This window comes from Felis catus, chromosome B3 (genome assembly GCF_018350175.1).
Source record: "Felis catus isolate Fca126 chromosome B3, F.catus_Fca126_mat1.0, whole genome shotgun sequence".
In the NCBI taxonomy this organism is placed as follows: Eukaryota; Metazoa; Chordata; class Mammalia; order Carnivora; family Felidae; genus Felis; species Felis catus.
In genome coordinates, this window is record NC_058373.1 from 50,545,089 (window position 1) to 50,572,238 (window position 27,150).

General features: G+C 39.3%; 2 protein-coding genes across 5 annotated transcripts in view; one reads left to right on the plus strand and one right to left on the minus strand.

Annotated features, from left to right (window-relative positions):
• LOC102899250 overlaps positions 1 to 27,150 on the minus strand; it is a 75,722-nt gene that overhangs the window by 45,613 nt on the left and 2,959 nt on the right. Inside the window, exons 2-4 of the mRNA XM_045060653.1 lie at positions 23,127 to 23,316; positions 22,099 to 22,611; positions 157 to 239 (exon numbers count right to left, since the gene is read on the minus strand). Of these exons, the coding sequence (XP_044916588.1) occupies positions 157 to 239; positions 22,099 to 22,611; positions 23,127 to 23,316 (786 nt within the window). The remainder of the gene's footprint in view (positions 1 to 156; positions 240 to 22,098; positions 22,612 to 23,126; positions 23,317 to 27,150) is intronic.
• WDR72 (WD repeat domain 72) overlaps positions 22,314 to 27,150 on the plus strand; it is a 230,900-nt gene continuing 226,063 nt past the window's right edge. For 3 of the 4 annotated variants that reach the window (XM_023255335.2, XM_023255334.2, XM_023255332.2), the window contains exon 1: positions 22,458 to 22,591. The gene's annotated coding sequence lies outside the window, so the exon portion shown is untranslated. The other variant, XM_023255333.2, reaches the window with a different exon arrangement.

Genomic DNA, 27,150 nt, shown 5'->3' on the forward strand with positions numbered 1-27,150 from the left:
CACATGTATGATTATCACCTGCTACCCCTCAATTCTCAACTGGGACATCAGCCTTCCAGAAGGCCTATCTGACTGCCAACATTGGGATTTAAGTGGCCTTTCTCAACATTCATATAGCATCCCATAATATCACCATAACCAGTATATCGGACTTACTTTTTCACATGTCTGAAGGAAGGATCATGCTTTTCTTTTCTTTTAGTAGTATATCTTCTGCATCCATGAACCCAACACAACACCTGGGAAATGATACACTTGGAGTTAGTTCAATATGCTGAATGAGAATTGCATGTTCATTCCTTTCGATGCTTAAAAACAGCACATTATATGCATTTGAAAGTAAGTTTGATTTCCTAAAGTGGTCAAAAGTTATTTGGATTGAGTAGGGAAATAAAGCAAAAGATCAAGTTTAATAAAAGCATTTTTGAAGGGATAACAACAAAACTTACCACCTCCCTCCAAAAATAAAATTTACAAGTTACAGCTGCAAAATGAGAGTGATTTTCTTATGCAGTTTTTGAAATGTCACTGAGAATCAGAGTGTGGGAATAATCTGAAGAGAATGAGAATATTACACCTTAAAGAATCTTTTGAATTGGACAATTTTCCTTTGGCTGTATAAAGAGCATTTACGTACAAAAGTCAGTCTGGTGAGAAAAATCCTGGAATGGAGTTCCAAGCTCTGTCTCCAGTTCAGGCACCAACTGGGCATACGACCCTGGGGAAACTATTCCACCATGCATTTCATTACCCTTGGAAAATGAATCAACCAACTATGTTGCTTATACTAAGCAGTGGTAGGCAGTGTGCTGTGGGTATACTGGGCCCCTGGCACTAAATGCCAGGAGCAACCCTAGGCATTAGGGGTCACAACCAAAATGCCCCCGAGGGGCAGTACTGCCCTCAGCAGAGAGCTACTTTTGTCTTACGATCTTTCCAGGTCCTTTGCTGTGCTATCATCCTACAAAAGAAGCAGGGGCTTCTTAACTTCACTAGTCTTTTACAACCATTACTTTTATTTGTTTCCAAGAGACGTCATAGGAGGTTCAACCATTTGGATTCATTTTATTTTTTTTTTATCATTTAAAAAAATTTTTTTAAAGTTCATTTATTTTGAGAAAGAGAGAGTGTGTGCACATGAGCGTGCAAATGGGGTAGCAGCAGAAAGAGGCAGAGCAAGAATCCCAAGCAGGCTCTACACTGCCAGTACAGAGCCTGACGTGGGGCTTGAACCCATGAACCGTGAGATCATGACCTGAGCTGAAATCAAGACTTGGATGCTTAAGTCAACCACCCAGGCATCCCAGAACTCCTTTTCTTGAATGTGAACCTTTCTCATTATTTGGCCAGCTTAGGATATCTGAAATTTCATCAATACATTCTTAATCTGGGTTTTAAAAAAATGACAGTATAGCCCTCTTGCACATACATTAGATCCATAAAAGACCCAAATTAATGTGAGGCTTAGCTGTTATATGGAAATGAGTAGAGAAGAAAGGACTAATCAATAATGAAATATAGTCTAAATTGGGAAGATCTTGATAAAGTTTTGGGAATTAAAATATTACCCTCTAAGGAGGAGAGATAAAGGCAGTAAGCACAGTGATCAATTAGTGTACCAGATAAAAATACCTTAATCCACTGAATCCACTGCTAACAGATACAGAAAACTTCAATACCTCTGGCCTTTCCTATGACGCATAATGGAAAATTAATAACAAACATGGAAAGAAAGAGAGAGAACAAGTACTAAGGGAGAAAGAAAAAAGAAGCGCTAGAACAAGAAGTTGACTGGGGAGGAATTCTTCCTAGGTGTTCACACTATCAGTTTGAAACAAAATGTATCAAATTCTACAACATAGAACTAAGGTCTTATAGATTGTTTACTGCTTTTTTTTTTCCTCAAGATGTTCAATAAATATAATATATATTATATTATAAATGTTCACTACATATTTTTGTTGAGTGAATAATGAGAGCCTAAACATTTCTTGATTGTTGTATTTGAATGCACAACAACATGGGATAACCAATCAGCATTACTGACTCATCAGCACAGGTTAATGAGATACAATGGGTCCAATGCCCTTTTCGATGAAATAGGATTTAGGAGGGGGAAAGTTAGGAATAAGTATGCTCTCAGGGAGATAACAAGTTGAAGTAGGAGCTAGAACAAATAAACTGGTTGAAAGCTCCCAAAGGGTAGGTCTCCCCTAACTTTTCCCACATGACAAGTTTGTCAGCAGCCAGACATGTTAATAAACCATTCCTGGCAGTGTCACTTTGTGGTAACCAAGGAGATTTGAGCTGCTCATCAATGTTATCTCCAGAGTTGCAAATTGACAACAGCGATGCATTTTAACAGAAGTGAAAGCCTGTAAATCAATAGACTAAGCATAAACTTTAAAGTTAGGCAGATGAGGGGTTAAATCCACCGGGAGTAGTATACATCACTCTGTTTCTTTCCCCATTTTAAATCCGTCCATCCTCCCCCCTACTTAAGGAGGAGAGGTATTGCATTGGAAGGAGTTAGTCAGATGGATTAGGTAAAACACTCGAGGATACACTTAGTTTGTCTTTATACTTAGTTTTTACCTTGATGAAAAATATATAGTATTTACAGTCATCTCAAATAAAAAAAATATAACTCCACTCACATTTTACCTACTTTATGCATATGCAAGTACCATCATGATTTATTTATTACCACATTTTTGACAGCTAGAGTTGTTCTTCCTTTGGGATACTAACTGGTGATGTAGTATGCCATACTATAACCCAGGGAACATGCTATCATTCCACCTTATCTTCAACTGAAGCTACATGACTACTTCAAAATTACAGTTGCATGGCCTTCAGCAAATTACTTAATCTCCGCAAGCCTCATTTTAAAAGCAGGATTACAACAACATATAGAGTTTAGTAGGTGTGACGTCCTCTTCTGAACATTTTATACTGCATTACTTAATCCTCATAACCTTCCTGGGAGGTAAGCACTATTATCATCATCATTTTATAGATGAGGAAACTTGGGGCCCAGAGAGATTACATATGTTGCCCAAGGTTACATGGCTGTTAAATTGGGTAGTTTAGGTTCAACTGCAGACTGTCTTGCTCTGGGGTCCAAATTCTTAGTCACTATGTTTCAGCTGTTTCTTTTGCTCACCTCCAAAATATTCCTCATTGCAATCTTTACAACCAGATTTTACTGTAAATATGCTTGAAAATTTTACATGGTTCCATCCTGCTGTTGGGAAAACAACCAAATATCTATTAGGAACTAAAGGTCCTGAATGACACCTGCATGCTTCTCTAGTCTCACTTACACTGCTCAGTTTACTTGCTAACAGTCCCTTGGATGCTTTCTCAGACTTTTTTCATATATATATATGAAATATATTGCATATCATGACATGTATCATATACATATGTCATATATGTGGCATATGATATGATCTACTTCATATACATGAAAAAGTTTAAAATTATATATAATAGTATAATTTACTTTATATTATATATTGTATAATTATTTCAATAATAATGGGATCATGCCAAACACGTCATTATGTGGCCTGCTTTTTTTACTCAGAAATGTACCAGGATCATCTTTTCAAGCCAATAAATATAATTTTACAACACCATTTTTGCTATACCACAACTTAATTCACCTCGTTAGATAATCATAAAGTTTTAATTATGATAAAAAATCCTTCATTGAGATAATCTTTATGGCTAAAAATTTGTGTAATCCTTAATTTTTCTCTCAGAAAATTTTTTTAAAAATTAAATTATTGAGTCAAAGAGCATAAGCATTTTTAATTTCTTTTTTGATGTTCATTTATTTTTTGAGAGAGAGAGAGAGACAGAGTGCAAGTGGAGTAGGAGCAGAAAGAGAGGAAGACACAGAATCCAAAGCAGGCTCCAGGCTCTGCACAGAGCACAGAATCCAACACGGGGCTCAAACCATGAACCATGAGATCGTGACATAAGCCAAAGTCAGAAGCTGAATCAACTGAGCCACCCAGGTGTCCTTATATGAATTTTTTCAAATTTCTTATTTTACTTTAATTTACTTTTTTAATGTTTATTTTTATTTTTGAGAGTGAGAAATAGAGAGAGACACAGCGTGAGTGGGGGAGGAGCAGAGAACCACAGGGAGACAGAGAATCCAAAGCAGGCTCCAGGCTCCGAGCTATCAGCACAGAGCCAGATGCCAGGCTTGAATCCACAAACCACGAGATCATGATCTGAACTGAAGTCGGATGCTTACTTAACCAAATGACCCACCCAGGTGCCCCAAGAGCATATGAATTTTTGAGGCATTTAATGCATATTGCTAACTGCCCTCCAAAAACATCTAATCAGCGTTCACTCACGCTGGCAAATATAACAGCATGTGCCTTCCTAGCACCATTATATTTTATTTTGATCAATTTAATAGGCAAAACAAACACCCAGCCAGGATACTATTCCAATTCTCATTTCTTTAAATATTCATGACACTGAGCAAGTTTTTATTTATGTACTGGATATTTATGCTCTGGATAAAATGCCTATTTATTCATTTTGCCCATTTGTTTTACTTGTTTATAAGACCTCATTTGTTTACTCATCTGATATTTATTCAGCAACTATACCATTTTCTTAACACTGTGCTGTGTGTGAGGATACAATTCAGTTTATGATCAGACTAACTTTTACAATATCCTTGAGGTCAGTAAAGCTTTGGCCCCAATCCAGTCCCAAGGCGAAAGCCACATATTTCACATTTTTCATTCAATAGTATTTTTAGCTACTGCTATGCACTGAATGTTCGTGTCCTTCTAAAATTCATACACTGAAGCTTAATGCCCAAATCAGTGGTCTTCAGGAGGTTGATCAGGTCATAAGGGTGCAATTCATGAATGGAATTTTTCCTCATAAAAGAGACCCCACACTTTGCTAACACTTTCCACCACATGAGGTTACAGCTAGAAGGCACAGTTTATGAATCAGGAAGTGCACCCTCATCTGGCATCAAAATATGCTAGCACCATGATCTTGGATCTCTCAGCCTCCAGAACTGTGAGAAATAAATATTGTTTATAAGCCACCCAGTCTACGGTATTTTTTTATAGGAGCCCAAGTAGACTAAGATGGCTACTAATCCCATTTCAGTTGTTGATTAGTGCCTTAAATGTCAATCATTTTTTTATGGCCGTGACTTTGAGGTTGACTGGGCTCAGCAGGATAATTCTACTGCTTTGCTTTGGATACCTCATGAGGATGCCATCAGATGTTGTCCCAAGTTGGAGTCATTTAGTTAGAGTCTGGAATTGGTCCTCTCTTCTTCTCATTGTAGCATCAGATCTCAGAGCCTCTCCTTTCCACATGGTTTCTCCAGGTGGTCTCTTCATGCATCTCTCTGGCATAGTAATTACGCTTTTTCCATAGAAGCTCAGTACTCCCCAAAGTGCACAAGTGGAAGCTATCAGACCTTCATAGGCTTAGGTCCAAATGGCAGAGCGAAACTTCTGCTATCTTCTATTAGTTAAGAAATCACAGAGTTGAGCCATATTCAAGATGGTGAGAAATAAACTATCTCTCAATGGAGGGGTGACAAAGAATATGCTGCCATATTTAGTCCACCACAGATCATAATGGTTTTAACATGACTTGAAAGTATTTTTCTAAGTTTGTCACTTGCCTTTTAAATTTGCTTACAATGGGTCTGATGCATAGTTTATTTTAAATTATACACAGTAAAATTTATCAGTATTTTTGTAGATGATTTCAGCTTCTGGCCCGTACACAGACTGCTTTTCTCAAATGAAAAACAGGGTTTGTATGGGGTAAATGGGTGGATGGAATACAAATGACCTTTCATTTTCTTGATAGTATTTTTGTATTTTTTAAAGGCAATAAATGTGTATGATTTGTATGTTTCTATTACAAAAACAGAACAGAAAAAAGGAGAAGTATAGATAGGAGGAAGAGATGAAAAAGTAGAAGACGTGGAGGAGGAAGAAATATGACAAAGAAATGCCACACCAAAGTTTTAAAATACTTACTCCGAGGGGCACCTGAGCAGCTTAGTCAGTTGGGCATCTGACTTTGGGTCAGGTCATAATCTTGTGGTCCGTAGGTTCGAGCCCCATGTCAGGCTCTGTGCTGAGAGCTCAGAGCCTGGAGCCTGCTTTGGATTCTGTGTCTCCCTTTCTCTCTGGCCCTCCCCCCACTCATGCTCTGTCTCTCTCTCTCTCTCTCTCTCAAAAATAAACATTAAGAAATTTTTTTAATATTTACTCAGAAAATTTTGCAGTTTCATTCTATTAACTTCTAAATTTTTAATTCACTTAGAATTTATTTTTAAGATTTGAATTAGGAACTAACTTTAATATTTTTTATACATGGTTAACTGGTAAGATAAGTTTGGTTATTAATTTTATTATTCAACAAATTTTATTAAGCATCTACTATGTCCTAAGCACTCTGGGTATAGTAGTGAAAGAATCTGATTGAGTCACTACCATCATGCATCTTACAATAACCCAATGGGGAAAAATAAGTAAATAAGCAATGGATGTGTAATCACAATTTTGACATGTGCCATTAAAGGGAAAAGAATGGGGAAAAAGAGGTAAATAGTAGAGTGGAAGAGAAACCTAGAACAAAACAGGGCATCATCATGAGGTGGGAGTAGAGAAGACTGACGAACCAGAGAGAGTGAAATTAATCAACAGATGAGAGTGGGGAAAATGGAAAGTGATCTGGATTATTTCTGAGGATGGAAGGTTGAGAACTGAGGGAAGTATATATTATCCATAGATTGAACTGGATTCAAATAAAGGGATCAAAACATGAAAGACAATTCAAAGGAAACAACTGCTTAGGATGAAAGCTAGGATTCACTTCAAAATGACATTATGCAGAATTGCCAAATGCAATGCAAAGTCAAAAGTAAATGATTTCAAAGTCATATCCTTTCTCTGGTATTTGTACATCACCTTACATCGTATCAGTTAAAATACACATGTGATGTATCATTTACAAATATCTTCTGTTCAGTAGGTTGCCTTTTGTTTTGTTGATGGTTTCCTTCATTGCGTAAAAGCTTTTTATTCTGATGTAGTCCCAATAGTTTATGCTTTTGTTTTCCTTACCTTATGAATATCTAGGAAAATGTTGCTACAGCCAATGTCAAAGAAATTACTGCCCGTGTTCTCCTCAAGATTTTTATGGTTTCAGGTCTCACATTTAGATCTTTAATCTGTTTTGAGTTTATTTTTGGATATGGTGTTAGAAAAGAATAAGATCTTATTATTTGTGACAAAATGGATGGATCTACGGGTATTATGCTAAGAGATATAAATCATACAGAGACAGACAAATACCATATGATTTCATTCATATGTGGAATCTAAAAAGCAAAATGGTATTGAAGAAGGCACTTGTTGGGATGAGCACTGGGTGTTGTATATAAGCGATGAACCACAGGAATCTACCCCCAAAACCAAGAGCACACTGTAAACACTGTATGTTAGCCAATTTGACAATAAATTACATTAAAAAAAATAAAAAGCCAAACAAATGAATAAACAAACAAAAAGCAGAATCAGTCCTGATGGTTGCCAGAAGGAAGAGTAGGGTGATGGGAAAAATGGGTGAAGGAGACTGGGAGATACAGACTTCCAGGTACAGAATGAAAAAGTCATGGAAATAAAAGGCACAGCATGGGGAATATAGTCAGTGACATTGTAATAGTGTTGTATGGTGACAGATGGTAGCTACATTTGTGATGAGCATAACATACGGAGTTGTAAAATCACTATGTCATACACCTGAAACTAGTGTAACATTGTGTGCCAACTCACATAAAATAATTAAAAATGAAGAAAAAAATAAAACTATTGCATAACAAAATGGTACATTAAAAAATATATATGTATGAAGTTTATTGAAGAAACACTATCCAAACATAAGGTATTGTTGCTGTTATAAACTGGAGTTCAGTTTATGAATTGATGGTCTCAAAATAACATATATAGTACTAGGATACTAACTATAGATTACTCTGTTCCTTGACCCTTCCTGGGATGTTAATATAATTAAGTTCTGAGTCTTAACCTTCCTTTCATGTCAGAGTGTGCTAAAATCTATGGGACAGTTTTTCTTCTGGAAACTTCCATTTGCTGATGATTAAGTACACAATGTTACAATCATTTATATAGACAGCTGAGCAGAATACACAAGGAGACCGCAAAATCCAAACTGTATCTGGGTCATTCATTCTATAACACTGTCTCAGGTAATTATTTTGCTTTTGCATGAAGCATTTAGAACTTAGAAAATAACTAGGTTTGGTCACTGCTGTAGTAAGAACTTCAAATTGCTTCAATATCTACCATTTTTAAGCTCAAGAATTCTATCATAAAAATATATTTACTTGTCTTTTCTCATTTTTCTTACACTGTAGGCACTTCTAAAACAGGAAGAAAAAAATATATTTGACCTTGAAATCAAGTGTTAGAAAAATAACCTGTCTAAATAATACCTTTTCACCTAAAATATTATATTAAAGGTTGTGCAATGGCACTACTATAATCAAAAATCTGCCATCATTTTTTTAAGCTTTAGTTTCACAGGCTTGTAACTTCTTTAAAAGTCACCCAAGGATCTTCAACTTCATTTCAGCTCAGAAAAGCGTGCACACATATACACCCCACACATACACACCCCCCACACACAATTGGCTATCTGTTCAATTTTCTTTTTTCACATGATTTTTTCCCAACCATTAAGTGCTTAATTTTGATGATATTCAACTTTTCTATTTTTTTCTCTTTTCTGGATCATGCTTTTGTGTCAAATCTAGAAACTTTAAAGTACAAAGTATGGGTTGAAGTTAACTCACCTATTCATTTACCTACACATTCATTCATTCATTCATTTATTCATTTAACATATGGATGACAATAGTTCCAAGACCATTTAATGAAAAGTAGTCCATTACTATTGGATCTCTGGTAAACACCTGGTCTGACTCAACTCAAGCCCAAAGTGGCTCCAAACTGGCCAACTAACAACACAGGGACCAAACCCTGCCCACAATACATAGAGAAAGATATGACTGGACTGAAGGCAAAAGAAGGTCAGCCATTTAATTATTTTTTGTCTAATTTCTCCATTTAATTGTCTTTGTACCTTTAAAAACAAATCAATTGACTGTGTATGTACAGGCCTGTTTCACTACCCTCTACTTCATTTCACTGATATCTCTGTCTTTCTTTTCACCACTACCATTATAGTTATAGTATGTTACTGTAGTTTGATAATAAGTTTTGAAACCAGAGAGTCTGCACCCTCCAAATTTGTTCTTTTTCACAATTGCTGAATCCTAGTTCCTTTGTCTTTTTACATAATTTTTAGAATCAGTTTACCAATATACATGGAAATACTTATGCAAATTTGATTGGGATTACATCAATACTGTAGTTTGGGAAAATGTTTATAATATTCAGTGTTTCCCTAGATGTATATATGGCTATATCAGAGTTTGTATATTCACTAGTTGAAGGATATTTGAGTTATTTCCTTTTATGAATAAAGCTGCAATAAAGCTTTGCATACAGGATTTTATTTTTACTTTCCCGCACAGCCAGTAGACTTTTTGATATAAGACGTATGTCCTTTTTTTTTAATATGAAATTTATTGTCAAATTGGTTTCCATACAACTCCCAATGCTGATCCCAACAGGTGCCCTCCTCAATGCCCATCACCCACTTTCCCCTCCCTCCCACCCCCCATCAACCCTCAGTTTATTCTCAGTTTTTAAGAGTCTCTTATGGTTTGCCTCCCTCCCTATCTTTTCCCCCCCTTCAAGAGATATGTCCTTGATTTCTGTTAGATTTCCTTCTGTTAGTTCTTTGATCTATCATTTCCACTCTAACTTTCCACTGTTCTTTTCAGAATGACGAGTAGTTTGTTGGAACTCCTAGATTAACTTCTAGTTTTCTTTTCTTTCCCATTGTTAATCTCTTTATCTTTGTCATTTACTTTCAGAAAGATTGACTTAGCTTTATTTTTCAACCTTTTCATTAAAACATATACATTTTAGGACTTCTGGGGAAGATGGCAGAGTAGGAAGATCCTAAGCTCATCTTGTCCCATAGATACAACTAAACAACACCCACATCAGTGTAAATAAGTCAGAAAACAAGCTGAAGACTGGCAGAATAGAATAGATTCTCCACAACAAAATGTAGAGAAGAGGCCACATCAAAGAAAGTAGGAAGGGCAGAGATACACATTCAGGAGCTAAAAGGAGCTATGTGACTGTCCACAGGATGTAGGGTCATTGCAGGCACAGAGAGGGGAGAGAGACACTCACACCAAGCACGCCAGGCACAGAGAACCTGCACAGGGGAGACAAATCCTCATAACATTTGGCTTTGAAACCATACGGCCTAATTTTGTGAGTTCTGACAATCAGCAAGGCTTAACAACTGGAACTTTAAATATCAGTTAGCTTGGCTATCTAGAGGTTGGAGATCAATAGGAATCTGAGTTACTGCCCTTAAAGAGACAGCACAATAAACAGCCCCACCAAGATACAGCATAGTATCAGCCATCTGACAAATGCCAGGGGTGTACAGGAAGAAGATTTATTTACTAACCTCAGAGCACATGTTGAAGGGGCATGCCTCTTTAGGATTCTTCTCCAGGAACAAAGGAGCTGGCCAGTTCCATTTGCCTCCCCCGGTTCTATTTGCCTCAGCCTAGACACAGGGACACCTGCAGGAACAAGCACAATACCAATACTATCCACCTAATTTGTTAACAGTGCACCCCATCCACTCCAACATGGGAAACCTCACTCAGGGGGACTGTAAGACCCCTCCCACAGCAGACCATCGTGGACCTTGCAGGTATCCCACAACTGGTCTCTGCATTCTACTGGGGACTCACCCCCTACATTCTTGTAGCAAGAGTTTTCTAAAGAAGCTCCAGATCTCCTCCCACAAGAGACATGCATAAACCTTGTTAACACACATGCTCCACCTCTCCAGTGGACCTGCCTGCTCTAATACATCCTTGGCCAAAGCCTATCCAAATTGGTGTCACAAGCCTGGCAGAGCGCAAGTATCTCCAAAAGGGCCAGCACCACTCTGAAGACACTTCTGCTCTGGGGTGAGGGGAGGATAACCACACACACACACACCAGTCCAACAGTGGCCCCAGCAGTGGTCTGGGGGAAGACATCTGGTCTGGTCTGACTGTAGGCCCTGCCCACCAATGAAAGCTTCTCACAGCATAACACAGGGAAAGTGCTCTGTAGTCCAGTATTATTGGATCTCTGGTAAACACCTGGTCTGACTCAACTCAAGCCCAAAGTGGCTCCAAACTGGCCAACTAACAACACAGGGACCAAACCCTGCCCACAATATACAGAGAAAGTTATTGCAGATGACTGGATTGAAGGCAAAAGCAGGTCAGCCAAAACATCAGAGTGCACACATCACAAATAGAGGACACCCCTGAAGAACCAGGGTCTGTTGAACAGAAGACTGCAGAGTAATACAGGACCTCTTCTTCATAATGCCACTACTTGCAAGAGGAGGAGATGTATCTGACTTTCCTAACACACAGAAACAGGCACAGAGGGTTAGACAAAATAAGGAAACAGGAATATGTCTCAAATCAAAGAACAGGACAAAATCACAACAAGAGAGCTAAATGAAATGGAGAAGTGTAATATGCCTGATATATAATTTAAAGTAATGGTTATAAAGAGACTTACTGGACTGGAGAAGAGTGGAAGACTTCAGTGAGACCTTCAAAAAGTGATACAAAACAAAAAATAGCCAATCATATGTAAATAACTCAAATTAAAGATACACTAGATGGAATAAATAGTAGACTAAAGAAGCAGAAGAACAGATACAAGACCTTGAGGACAAAGTAATGGAAAACCATCAAACTGAACAGGAGAGAGAAACAAATAAAATAAAAATGAAATTAGACCGAAGGAACTCAGTGCCAACATCAAGCACAATAACATTTGCATTATAGGGTTTCCAGGAGAAGACACAAAGAAGGGGTAAGAAAATTTATTTGAAGAAATAATAGCTGCAAACTTCCTGAATCTGGGGAGAGAAACAGAAATCCAGATCCAGGAGACACAGACAGCCTCCAACAAAATCAACCCAAGGAGGTTCACACCAAGTCACAAAGTAATTAAAATGGCAAAAAGTAGTGATAAAGAGAATTTTAAAAGCAGCAAGAGAAAACAGTTACATACAAGGGAAACCCCATAAGGTCATCAGCTGATTTTTCACTGGAAACTTTGCAGGCCAGAAAAGAATGGCTTGACATATTCAAAGCACTAGGAAAAAAAGAAAGAAAACACACACACACACACACACACACGCACGCACACACACACACTCATACACACATATACACAAAACACCTGCAATCAAGAATAAGAATACTCTATCTAACAAGGCTATCATTCAGATAGAAGGACAAAGAGTTTCCCAGACAAACAAAAGTTAAAGGATTTCATTACCACTAGACCAGCCCTATGAGAAATATTAAAAGGGACTCTGAGTAGAAAGGAGAGATGGTAAGTAGGAATAAGAAAAGTTGGAAGCACAAACACAATAAAATTAAGTGTATATGTAAAAATAAGTCCAGGGATTCACAAAATAAAAGGATGTAAATAAAGTATGACACCATATACCTAAACACTAGAGGGAGAGGAGAATGGAATGGGAGAAGATATTTTCAAATGACATACCCAATAAAGGGTTAGTATCCAAAATATATAAAAAACTTACACAACTCAACACCAAAATAACAATAATAATAATAATCCAATTAAAAATGGGCAGAAGACATGAACAGACATTTCTCCAAAGACAATCAGATGGCCAACAGACACATGAAAAGATGCTCAACATCACTCATCATCAGAGAAATGCAAACCAAAACCACAATGAGACATAACATCATACTTGTTAAAATACCTAAATTAAGAACACTCTTGTGTTCCAAAAAGTGTTGGAAAGGATGTGGAGAAAAAAGAACCCTTGTGAACTATTAGTAAATGCAAAATGGTATAGCCATTGTACAAAACAGTATGGAGGTAACTGAAAAAAATAAAAATAGAACTACTCTATGATCTAGTAATTCCACTACTGCGTATTTACCCAAAGATGACAAAAACACTAATTCAAAAAGATATATGCACCCATATGTGTATTGTAGCATTATTTACCATAGCCAAATTGTAGAAACAGTCTCTGCGCATTGATAGATGACTGAATAAAGATGTTGAGATAAATAGATATAGATAGATATAGATATAGATATAGATATAGATATAGATATAGATATAGATATAGATATGGATAGCATTACTTAGACATAAAATCTGGGGCACCTGGATGGCTCAGTCAGTTGAGCATCTGATTCTTGATTTCGGCTCAGGTCATGATCTCACAGTTTGTCAGTTTAAGCCCTACATTGAACTCTGCACTGATGGCATGGAGCCTGCTTGGGAGTCTCTCTCTCTGCCCCTCCCCAGCTCCCTTGCTCTCTCTCTCCAAACTAAATAAACATTAAAAAATAAAATAAAATCTTAAAAAAAGAATGAAATTTGCAAAACATGAGTGAAACAAGCCAGTCAGAAAGACAAACAACCATATGATTTCACTCATAGGTGGAATTTACAAAACAAAACAAACACACAAACAAAAGGGATAAACCATGAAACAGACTCTTAACTACAGACAGCAAACTGATGGTAGCCAGAGGGGAGGTGAATGGAGAGATGGGTAAAATAGGTGATGAGGATTAAGAATACAATTAAGAAGATGAGTAGTGAGTAATGTATGGGACTGCTGAATCACTATATTGCACACCTGAAACTAATATAACATTATATGCTAACTATACTGGAATTAATATGCATACTTTTAGTACAGTTTTAATTTAAAAGAATGTTTTCATTCTCCCTGTTTCTTTTTTTAAATATAGACTCTTAGTCTTCCTTAATGGATTAAGTTCTTCCTATCTCTGAGAATTGATATTTTATTCTGTTCCCTGAATTGTCTCTACCTCTTCCTTTTCCCTTTTCTAATCGGTATGTTTTAATCTCTTTCATGTTGGAGGTTTTCTACAAAACTCTGGTAATCCTTTATTTTTCATTAAAAAATGAAAGATACTAAAATCTAAATGGACAATCTTTGTGTAAGGGTTGGATTTGTCAGTAGTGGCATTCACAGTCAGATGAGTACTCACCGATTTACTTGAGAAACTTGCAAATGTCATTTTCTTGAGGTCTTTTTTAGAATCACTCAATTTTATTTTATTTAAATTTTATTTTTTTAATTTACATCCAAATTAGTTAGCATATAGTGAAACAATGATTTCAGGAACAGATTCCCTAATGCCCCTTACCCATTTAGCCCATCCCCCCTTCTACAACCCCTCCAGTAACCCTCTGTTTGTTCTCCATATTTAAGAGTCTCTTATGCTTTATCCCCCCTCCTTGTTTTTATTTTATTTTTGCTTCCCTTTCCTTATGTTCATCTGTTCTGTGTCTTAAAGTCCTCATATGAGTGAAGTCATATGACATTTGTCTTTCTCTGACTGACTAATTTCACTCAGCATAATATCCTCTAGTTCCATCCACATTGCAAATGGAAAGATTTCATTCTTTTTGATTGCCAAATAATACTCCATTGTATATATGTACCACATCTTCTTTATCCATTCATCCATCAATGGACATCTGGGCTCTTTCCATACTTTGGCTATTGTTGATAGTGCTGCTATAAACATGGGGGTGCATATGTCCCTTTGAAACAGCATACCTGTATCCCTTGGATAAATGCCTAGTAGTGCAATTGCTGGGTCATAGAGTAGTTCTATTGTAATTTTTTGAGGAACCTCCATACTGTTTTCCAGAGTGGCTGTACCAGCTTGCATTCCCACCAGCAGTGCACAAAAGATCCTCTTTCTCTGCATCTTCACCAATATCTGTTGTTGCCTGAGTTGTTAATGTTAGCCATTCTCACAGGTGTGAGGTGGTATCTCACTGTGGTTTTGATTTTTATTTCCATGATGATGAGCAACACTGAGCATTTTTTCATGTGTTGGTTGGCCATGTGGATGTCTTCTTTGGAGAAGTGTCTATTCATGTCTTTTGCCCATTTCTTCACTGGAATATTTGTTTTTTGGGTGTTGAGTTTGATAAGTTTTTTATAGATTTTGGACATTCAATTTTATTTTGAGAAATGTTTCTAATGTCCTGCATGAGGTTATATACCTAGCTGTCATTATTCGTACAGCTGATGGCATTGAAGCACTGGGATCTTGTTCACTAAGTAGATTTTGTCCCAAGCCCCTCATTTTTCAGTACTCACCATTAGTTAGGCAGAGTCTGGAGTCAATCCTTGGATAGGATTGTTCAGAAAGGTAAACAAACTTAGTAAGCATTTTATCATGGATAGAAACAGAACCCTGGGAGAGCATTAGGAGTGGATGAGAATAATTACCTCTTCCTGAGGGCTCAGATAAGGACACAAAGAGGAATCATCACTAAAACTGGATTTCAAAGTAAGAAGAGGCAAATTGATTGAAATGTGTGGGAGGCACAGATGGCACAGAAAAAAGCATTTGCAGGAAGAAGTGTCTGTACAAAATCAAGGAAGTTTGGAAGAACATGGTCCATTTTGTAGCAGTTAGGGGCTCATTGCTATAATGTTGGATCAGGGCAGAGAAACAGCATGAAAAGCTGGTTTAAAAAGAAAGGCCAGAAGGCCATTGCTAACTCCCTGAAATCCTGGAATAAGACCCTCACCTCCTATCCACCTGCTATCTACCTGGTCAATTGACTACAAGGTCAATGTGACAAAGGCTGGCTTGGTAGAGGACTTTGAGAAGAAGTTTAATGTCCTGAAGGTTCCTGTGCCATAGGATAAATATACTGTCCAGGTGGATGCTGAAGAAAAAGAAGATGTGAAAAGTTGTGCTGAGTTTTTGTCTCTCTCAAAGGCCAGGACTGCAGAATATGAAAAAGAGCTGGAGAAGATGAAGAACATAATTCCATTTGATCAGATGAGCATTGAGGACCTGAATGAAGTCTTCCCAGAAACCAAATTAGACAAAAAGAAGTATCCCTACTGGCCTCACAAGCCAATCAAAAATTTATAAACTTGAATTGGGGAGAAATCTCTGGCCCTTGTATTATAAATTCTGGACATTAAAAAATAATGATATGGTAAAAACAAAAACAAAAACAAAAACAACGCCTCACCATCGTAAGGGTCTGTTGTACAAACACTCTCCAGGGTAACGCTTTTTCACAGAAAGAACAAATGTCATTTGTACGAAAAGGCAATGGGTTTCAGCACAAACTTAATACTTTCAGAACACTACAGTGATAGTAATCATCTACTTTCAGCAAGAGGGACTCCTTTTAAATAAGGAAAAAGACTCACGTTAATTAGCAAATGTAGCCACTGGATCAATCAATCTGCAGCACCAAAATGACAAAGTCTAGTGCTTATGGACACTGGGACAGAGGGATCTGCCACCCTCAGCACACGGCTGAGAGACCCAGGTTTCTGGCCTGGACCTTGACAAGGCCTGTGTGTCCAGAGGGAAGAGCTTATCAAGGAAAAAAAAAAAACTGTCTAATCAAAAACTCTTTAAAGGACAACCTGAAAAGCACTACAGAAGGTATAGAAGATTTTCCGTACCATGCATGTGCAGAGAAGCCCTGCTAAAGCTCATGTTCTCCCTCTAAAGCCAATATGGGGGGACACGCTGTGGCGTCTATGAGATCAATAGTGACACGCTGCTCTGCCAGGATTTTGATTCACTACCTCGGCAGAATTTCATATAAACGTAATCTAGTTTACCTAACCTACTGTATATAGATAAACTCATTAAACAATTAGTCCTCGAACTATTGAAGGTGGGCAGGTTTGCACTGGAAGAAGCTGGTGTTGTTCCTCCTCTGGGAACACATGCCTCCAGGTTCTGCTACTGAGAACTGCGTTCAGGGGACTCTACCATTGTCACCGCATCCAACAGCGCTGGGAGAAACAGCTGAAAAATATTTTTCTTTCTCCTTTTTTTTTTTTTTTAGTATATAGAGCCCCTTATCTTTTTTTTTAAATTTATTTATTTATTTTGAGAGAGAGAGAAAGAGAGCAAGTGGGGGAGGAGCAGAGAGATAGGGACACAGGGAATCCCAAGCAGGCTCTGCACTGTCAGCACAGAGCCTGATTTGAGGCTCAGTCTCATGAACTGAACCAACTATGAGACCATGACCTGAGCCAAAATCAAAAGTCAGACACTTAATTGACTGAGCCACCCAGAGGCCCCTAAGCCCTTTATCTTTTAAATGTGAAATTTAAATGTTTGTTTGCCTCACTTAATCTGTACTAGTCAATTTATTTCAATTCTATCACTTGCTACTTGAATCTAATGACATATCATTTAGCAACTTTGGTCCTCAATGTTCTCATCTATAAAAGAGAGGTAGTATCTGCCTGCATCAGTCAGGGTTTTTAGTTTGTGTGCAAGAGGAAGCAATTAACTGGTAATCTAAGCAGAAAAGGATTTTGTAAAAGGATACTAGATCTGTCTCAGAAAATGGAAAACTAAGTTTAGATATTATGGAGTCATGACAAAATCCAAAATCAGACCACAGCACTTTACTATGGAGGCACCACTGCCACCAGCACCCGGCACAGACCTTGGTCCCTCTGCTTCCCGCCACTGGATGCTGCTGCTGGAAGCAAGGCACTGCTGCCTCTGGAAACCAGATGTGGCTGTGTTGTTGCCACCTCCCTCCATCAGGATGTATTTTGACAGGTGCTATGTAACAAATCGTCACAAAACTTGGTGGCTTAAGAACAATAAGCATTTATTGTGCTTGAGGACCTGTGAGTCAGGATTCAAGAGTGGCTGAACTGTATGGGTCTGCTGCAGGGTATCTCATGAGGGTGCAGTTAGGATGTCAGCTGGGACTGGAGGATCCATCTCTAAAATGGCATCCTCAAATGAGGTGGCTCCAGCTCTTCAAGGGCTATTGGCAGAAGACCTCAGCTCCTAATCACGTGGACCTTTCCATAGAGTTGCTTGAATATCCTAACAACAGGTTAGCTGAGAGAGTGATCCAAGGGACAGTGAGAATAAGGGGAAAATTATGTCATTTTATGATGTACATTTGATATTTACTCTCCATCATTCCTACCACATTCTATTGTTAGAAGCCTCACTAAATACAGCCCAGACTCCAGGGGAGGGTAATTAGGATCCACCAAAGGGGGGGGGGGGGGGCGGGGAGAATCATAGAAGTTTTGGACATGCATTAAAACCACCACAAGGTATTTCACAGAACTGGCCAAACCATTTCCCTCCTACATTCTTTCTATTCATATTTATATTATAATATGTCAGAGAATGCATTCTGATTTGAAGTTAAATTACCACATACCCTCCAGGGCTATTTATTTTATCTAGCAAAAATCTTTCAGTGCTGAAAAAGGAGGCAGCATTGCGCTGGATGGCATCTTATCACCAAAGAAACACATTTCAACTGTAAATGAAATATTTGTCCTTTTGTTCAAACACCTGAATCCTACAGTATAAATATTAATAGACATCAGTGCCTGGGTATCCTTATTGATGCGGTGGAAGGAAAGGGAATTTTGTAATTTAAGGCACTTTGCTGAGAGCACAAAAAAATTCTAGTGACACAAGTTGTAAATGTTTTTGGTGGTCAAACAGGTAATAAGATGGTGAAGACTATACGGAGTGGTAAGAACTGTGACATTCAAATTCAATTAAAAACAAACACACAAACAAAACAGCAGCAATACCAGGCTAGCCAAAGGAAACACCTCAAGCCCTTGGCTTGGCTTTCTTCAGCTGCCAGCTTGCTCTTCCTGCAGAGTCTAGAAGGTCTGACTTTCTTTGGAAATTCGGCTTCTGAATTCATTAGTTGTACTTCTTCATTTTATAGTCAGAAACCTGAGGAAGGGTACTTTTACTTTCAGGACCCCTTTCTCCATGAAGACTATTAAAAATTATATTTTACAAGGTCAAATAAAAACAATAAACTAAGGTAAGGAGAGACTTCATCCAAAATGACTTTATAAGGGACAAATGCAATAGGGAGAAAGCTTTAATCCTTAGATTGGCAAACCTTTCAAAAGTGAGGTGAACAATGTGTTTTCGGTTCTAGGGAGGGACAAACAATTCTGGAAAGAACAGGAAGTGGAGAAGTGGGATTAGCCAGAGTGGCATGATCTTACAGTGGAGAAGAGAAAGTTTTATCCAGAGATCAGCATCTTTTCATCTGGTAAGGAGGGGTTTATGCCGGTTCAGGCTGAGAGGAGGTCAAAGTTTGGGGCCTGGGAGAAAAAGAGAAGCCTAACCAAAGTTTGGTCACGTTGAGGTGGCAGGTAGTTTGTCTAGATTGGTTAGTGAGCACATACAGTTCACGGAATCGCTTACAATGCATAGAATGGGAATTTGGAGGACCTGTGCCCAGCCTTGTCTTAGATAAACAAGGTAAGTCTTATCAGTAAGGCAAGTCTTAAACGTCATTGGGGAAGAAAGATTCATTCCAGTAAACCATTTCCCATTTTCTGGAAAACAAAGAAGTGGGAAGAGTACTTTTACTGTTTTCTAGTATTAAAGATTTTGGAAAGTTCAACACTGTCAATGACTGTATTGGCATAAAAGCTAATAAATTAGTATTATTAAAACTTTCTTCAACTTATTTTTTTTCCTTCCCTCCTCCCCATTTTCATAGGTCTTAAAAATATCAAAGGTCCTGATCTGAGACATAGCATGGTTGAGGGCCTTTACGACCACCAAGCAAGTTATGGCACAGCTGATCAGAGGAACCACACTTGCACGTGTGTGAAGACTAAAGAAGGCTCTGTTCAAGAAATGAAATGAAGACTTGTGGATGGTTGATAGGGATGGAGGTATTAACTCTGAAGTAAAATTCTGCAGACTTAGAAGGTGAGAAAAGTAGGTGAGAAAAGTTCATTAAAGAAGTGGGGGCTGATACAGAGAAAGACAGATATCATATGGTTTCACTCTTATGTGGATCCTGAGAAACTTAACAGAAACCCATGGGGGAGGGGAAGGAAAAAAAAAAGAGGTTAGAGTGGGAGAGAGCCAAAGCATAAGAGACTCTTAAAAACTGAGAACAAACTGAGGGTTGATGGGGGGTGGGAGGGAGGGGAGGGTGGGTGATGGGTATTGAGGAGGGCACCTTTTGGGATGAGCACTGGGTGTTGTATGGAAACCAATTTGTCAATAAATTTCAAAAACAATAAAAATAAATAAAAATGTATTCTTGGATTCAAAAAAAAAGTGGGGGCTGGGGGTAGGTACCTTACCAGTCAACTGCCACATGCATATCATCATGCCAAAATATTGATTTATTTATTTTAAGCAATTTTTAAATTAAAAAAAATTAGAGTATAATTGCCATACTAATATCTTATTAGTTTCAGGTGTATATCATAGTGATCTAATATTTTTATACATTGCAAATGATCCCCCCAAGTCTAATCACCAACTGCACCATACAGTTATTACAATATTATTGACTATATTCCCTATGCTGCACATGAAATCCCCATGACTCACTTAATCTATAACTGGAAGTTTGTACCTCTTAATTTCCTTCACCTATTTCACCCAACACCCAATCCCTCCCTACTCTGGCAACCAGCAGTTTCCTATATCTGTGAATCTGCTTCTATTTTGTTTTGTTCATTTGTTTTTTAGATTTCACATGTAAGTGAAATCATACACTATTTGTCTTTCTGACTTATTTTACTAATTATGTATGTACTATACCACTTTTACTGTCCCCACCCACTGTCCCTATCTACTGTCCTCACCTTTACAGTCAAGCAGGGGAGGCCAATGCAACAAATAATTAATTGCAGTAAGTTGTGACCAGTGTTATGACACAGGAAGTGAGGTATCTTGGGAACGAACAGCGGAACAGCTAACTTGCAAGCGGGGAAGTAACAATTGTGATGAAATAAGACTGGGAACTAACAAGGCACAGAGGATGATGAAGGTGGTAAGACTGTCCTAGTTAGAGGGGCTTCATGCAGTAAAGTCCAGCATATGTGAAGTCTTCCCTGAGGGGAGACCTAAAAGTTGTGATCTGACGCAGACCTGACCATCCCTGAAAAGGGAGTGTAGTTAAAATCTCTCCCCACCAGCTTCCAGGAGCCTTAGAATCCAGGACTAAGCAAGGGCACCTGGGTGGCTCAGTCGGAAAGCTTCAGAATTTCCCTCAGGTCATGAGCTCAGATCTTGAGCTCAGGTCATGATCTAGGGGTTAGTGGGAGTTAGTGGCTTCCAGCCTCACCCTGGGCTCTGCTGACAGCTCTGAGCCTGGAGCCTCCTTGGGATTCTGTGTCTCCCTCTCTGTCTCTCCCGCTCACACTCTGTCTCTGTTTCTCTATCAAAAACAAATATTAAAAAAAAAAATCCAGGACTAAGTTGCCCACTGGATTTTGTAAGTAAAATAAAATAGCTGAGAAACCTCAGAAAAACAAAACGTCCCTCCCATTTTTCTAAAACATCCAGTCAGTTGTGGTACTTGGTCCACTATCTCATAGCGGGTTAGAATGCTGGTTTCAGTCTTGACTGTTGGTTTTCAATGAAAAACCGAATTCCTCAACCATTCTCTAAACCTAGATTCACTCTCCCTGGAAGGGAGGATGCAGTATTTTAATTTTTTATTACATATATTTATTTTTGAGGGATAGAGTGAGACAGAGCGCGAGCAGGGGAGGGTTAGAGAGAGAAAGAGACACAGAATCTCAAGCAGGCTCCAGGCTCCGGGCTCTGAGCAAGCTTTCAGCGCAGAGTCCCACGCGGGGCTCAAACTCACTAACGGTGAGACCATGAACTGAGCCGAAGTCAGACACTTAACCCACTGACCCACCAGGCGCCCCAGGGAGGACGCAGTATTGAGCGGACTTCCTTTCACCCCTTCTCCAAGGTCTGCCAGGGCTGGGGCCTGGGGTCTACACCACGTGACCCACCTGGATTTTCCTCAGTTCATCTGAACTCCCTCCAGCGCTGTAGGGCACGGCACCTCGGAGGCTGCGGGCGGGCCTGTTCCGGTCGCCGCCGCCACCAACGCGACGGGGAGGGCCGGCGGGACCGCAGGCGGGGTGCGCTGAGCCGGCCGGGCAGCTGCGGCCGGAGGGAGCCGGAGCCAGGCGGGAGCCGGGGGCCGGAGGCGGGAGCAGGGCAGGGGGCCGGGGCCGGGGCGGGGCCGGGCCCGGGCGGGGCCGGTCAGTCCCCAGGGCCTCCCCGCTGTCCAGCCGCTCGGCTGCCTGGCTGTCCAGACACCTGCTGCTTCGCCGCCCTGTGGCTCGGGTAGGTTGGGCGTCCTCTGGGCTCGGCTCAGACTCCTGGGTCCCAGGCGGTGGGTCTCTGACTGCCCACGGCTTGGGCTTGTGCTGCTGCTCGGCTTCCCGCCCTAACTGACCGCGCAGCCTGAGTCTGGATACTGAGGGGCAGGGAAGAAAGGTGAGCGCGCCTAGCACTTGCTAGAACCTCTTATTTTGCTCCAAGTTCTTGCACGTGGAAAATTCTCTGTTCAAACTCTTGTCCAGATGTCGCATCAGTAGTGACCGAAGCCACTCATCTGTCAAATTGGTCCTTTCGTGTGTGTGTGTGTGTGTGTGTGTGTGTGTAGTGTGTGTGTGTGTGTGTGTGTGTGTGTGTGTGTGTGCGCGCGCGCGCGCGCGCTCCAGGGTAGGGGCACGGGCTGGGTTGGTGTGGGCCTCTGTATCCCTACAAGCGGTCCTGGGAGGCGTCTGCTCCTAGAGACCTTTAGGGACCCACCACTCACTACTGAGAGAGTTTCTTGGGGCTGGGAAGTCGGACTTCTAAGGAATGGGAGTCGATTGAATCAGTTAAAAAAAAAAAAAAAGTGTCCGGGCGGGGGAAAAAGATCCGGTGGATGAGAGTAGCGCGGAGTGCCCCCTTGGGGGCTCCAGGCATCTGGCGAAAACTTCCTTGCCGTGCACCGATGGCTGAGACAGTAATAAAGACTGCGGACCCAAGACTTTGCCATTTGCAAAGTTGGACATGTGGCAGGAAAATAAAGCGGCGGGAGGGGGGAGATGTCTGCACTGACAAAAATCTGGAAAAGTTGAAGTAGTAGGAATATTCCCTTTGGGGACGGGTGCTTCCTCATTCCGCCCTCCTCATTCATTACAGCATTTTTGTGTGCATTTCCAAACAGTTGACTAAATACAAATAGAACACTATTATATAGGAGCATGAATTTTTTCTTCCTTCCTCTCGAGGTTTTATTCTAAATGAGTTCAAGGTCAACTATTGGAGGCTAGGTCACCAGTTAGAAATACTTTAACCTGAGGAAAGGGTTGGAAACTTTTGTTTCTTTCATCCTCTTTCCCTCCCCATCCCCACCTCCCTTTCCCAGCCTCCCTAAGCCCCCTAACTCTGTTACCCCAACATAAAATGCACTAACCTCCTCCTCTCCTTAATTCTTACCACTTAAAGACCAGGGGTGAAGAAAGCAACCAACTTTGTCATGCAAGTACTTGTGGTTAGTATGGTCTTGTGACTTCTTGTTCCTTTGCCCTCTATTTCCTTCAGTATTAAAATGCACCCATAGTGTTTTCTGTAAAGAATACAAAGGGATTAAAAAAAAAAAAAAAGAATACAAAGGGCTAGAGGAGAAAAGCAAACTGTCCCTGAAGTGATCTAGTGAAGGGATTATTATTTTATTAAACCACAAAAATTGAGACTCTGTGTTGAGTTCCAGTATTTTTACCTCTTTTTGGGAAAGATATTTTAAAATTATAATTATTTTATCAATAAAAATCAATAGAAATCTGTGTTTCCAGTTTATACATGCCAACGGGAATAGAGGTGTATTTATGAAATAACTTCATGGAACCTTGAAAATAATGGTATTCTAAATATTTGAAGGTTTTCAAGATTGCTGGATTCAGCTATCTTTGTGGCTTGATAATTCACTTATTTGTTCTATTATTTAATAATGTTACTCACAATATGTGGCATCTCTTATTAATAACTCTGTCAGTACATTTTAAAGGACATCTCTGGAACCCTGTTCTTAATACATACTTATTTTCTCCTAGTTGTTAACAGTTTTAGATTCATTCCTGCTCTAGACTGAATTAGAGGCAGGGAGATGAGATGGGGATCAGGATTAAAACAATTTGTGCAGTAACTTCTAGTACCAGATCATCTCCAGAGCCCTCTGGGCCAAATTAACTCTGGGGTCGTCAGCAAGTCCTTTAACTTATGTGTGTCGTTTTTAACTTCAAAATAAGATTGTCTTTGGTCTTAAAGGACATTTAGGTGTCCAAACTCTTCTATAAAAGGCAAATCCTCATTTCTAGAGCAAGATATCCCTGCTCTAGAGGACTGTCTCTTCTAGAATTTGCTTACATTTCCAGGAAAAGTCCTAGCATGCTGGACCCCACCCCCCAGCCCCACTTAAACAGTGTGGTGTGGTGTTTGACGGCATGAGTTTTGGGGACTGTTTCTATTTTCTAGCTCTGATCCTGAGCAAGCTACGTATGTTCTTCAAGCTTCATCTTCTTCGTGTTTAGAGTAGAGATAATAATAAGGCCTGGGATCATTATGAAGATCAAATGAAATGATGTATATCATATAAGTGGCAAAGTGTCTAAACTTAAAAGTCAATAAATGATAGGAACTTTTTTTTTCAGCACTGATTTCCCCTTTTTCTTTTAACAAGATGAAATTTAACCTAGAAAAACATAAGATCCTACACATGAGTGTTTAACAAGTAAGCAAGTATGGGGTGAGAGAATTGTAATTAATTGAATCAGTCAACTTCATGGTTAATTGACTATGTTTCCTCTGAGTCAGTGGTGAGTTGTGAGGGCCCAGAAAACTGATGTGATTTTAGTCTGCTTTAGTGGAAATTATAATGAACAGCTATTGCCAAGGACATTTTTGTACATCTGCTTTTTGCTCTTTGTGCAGACATCAGAGTTACACTCAAGATGGTCACTTAACACACTGACTTGTCTGGGGGTGGGGTGAGGGGGGAGGGAGGCAAAGGAGAAAAGAGAGACAACTCTTGAAGCTTTATAACATTCATTCATAACTAGTACATTAATTCTTTGACTTTTCCTTCAACATGTTTTGGACTTCTTGGTATATGTAAAATTCCCTGCCAGCAGAATGTGTGGGAAAGAGACAGGTTTCTGCCTTCCAAGCATTCATAATATACTTTAGGAAACAGACACAGCAATAATTAGAGCAGAGTAGTAAGTGGTCTGATAAATGTAGCGTAGGGAATGCTGGGGGAAGAGGAGTGCTAAATATCAGCCAGAGGATACTCAAAGGAGTTAAAATTTAGTTCCAATTTGGAAGATTCCAGTTTTGTAGGAGTTTGCCAGGTAGAAATGCTGAGAAAGAGCTTTCTGGGCCAAGGGAGAAATTTGTTTGGAAGTCTGACAGGGTGAGAGAGCATGACAGACATAAATCATGGCACACTGTTCCCATGTTGCCCCATCCTTTACTGGCTATAGGACATGGGTAAATTATTTTGCCTCTCTGAGCTTTAGTTTCCTCAAACGTAAAATGAGGATCATATATTATTTTACACTATCAGGTACTTATTTACTCTTCGAGTCTCTCTAGCAGGGTGTCTACCTTACAATTTTGTTGGAAGACTTAGTTGCATATAAAACAAGAGGCTGTCTGATGTGCAGTTTACAATCAACTGATATGGTTCTATCATCTCCTTCTCTTGAGTGCAGAAAATACAACACTAATCTAGCCTTGAGTGTAGATGGGATTTATGACTTTAGGCATATTATAAAAAGTAAACTGGGGTACCTGGGTGACTCTGTCTGCTCAGGTCATGATCTTTGCATCCAAAGCCCTTTTGACTTTTTCTTGGTATTGTTAACATTAAAATCCTTTTAAATTTGGTAGACTTCACCTCAAAATCAAATTTGATCATGCATGAGTCATCCCACTTGCAAACATTGGGCAAATTTACTGAACAATTGAATATCTAGAGTGAACCCCCTTTAGACCCTTTCCCCACAAGGATTTCAAAAAGAACACATCAGACTGTTTTGTTGCAAAGCCATACAAAGCAGGAAAATTTTCCACAAGCCATTTAGACAGTAATAGACAACAAAAGAATTTAACTACTTTCAATTTCAGTCATTATAGTGAAAATAGTTTTTGGGGTCAGGCCAGCCCTGTTTGCTATGGAAGGCTCACATCAGGCCAGGGATTGGCATTCTCACTAGGCCATGTAGACTAGGCCCTGAATAAGAACTTTTTGAGGGAATTGTTGTTTTTAGTCATTCATTTAGTGAATGTTAATTTACTTTCATCAATTAATTTCACTATTTCATTAGCTGTGCTGTGCATGAGGGGTGCTGAATTTGATTCAAATTCTTTAGCCTCAAGTGTAATAAGAACATTTGGAGAGCTAGTTAAAATTTCTGGACCCTATGTCTTAGAGGTTCAGATATATCATATCCGCCTGAGGCCCAGGAATCTGCACCTTAATAAGCCCTGTGGTAGTGATGGTATTGATGGATGCTTTTTCTTTTTTTAACCAGTGTTTTTCCACATTTATGTACACATTTACATGCACTCTTTGGAGAACAGTATAATTTGTCTAGGCCTTGCCATTATTATTCAAGTGTGTAAACAATTCCAAACTCTAGTCCACTCCCCCCACTTTTAACCAAGTCAACTTACCTTTTGGTTGTCGTTTTTTTTTTTATTTTTTTAATGTTTATTTACTTTTTGAGAGAAAGAGCACGAGTCAGGGAGGAGCAGAGAAAGAGGGAAACACAGAATCCAAAGCAGGCTCCAGGCTCTGAACTGTCAGCACAGAGCCCTACACGGGGCTCGAACCCACAAACCAGGAGATCATGACCTGAGCCGAGTTGGAAGCTTAACTGACTGAGCTATCCAGGCACCCCTCTCCTCTCTTTTAAATGTGAAAACCTCTATGCTAATTCTGTGTGTTTGCTTTTGAGAAATATAATGTATTCGATTATAATCATTATTTAGAAATTGAAAAT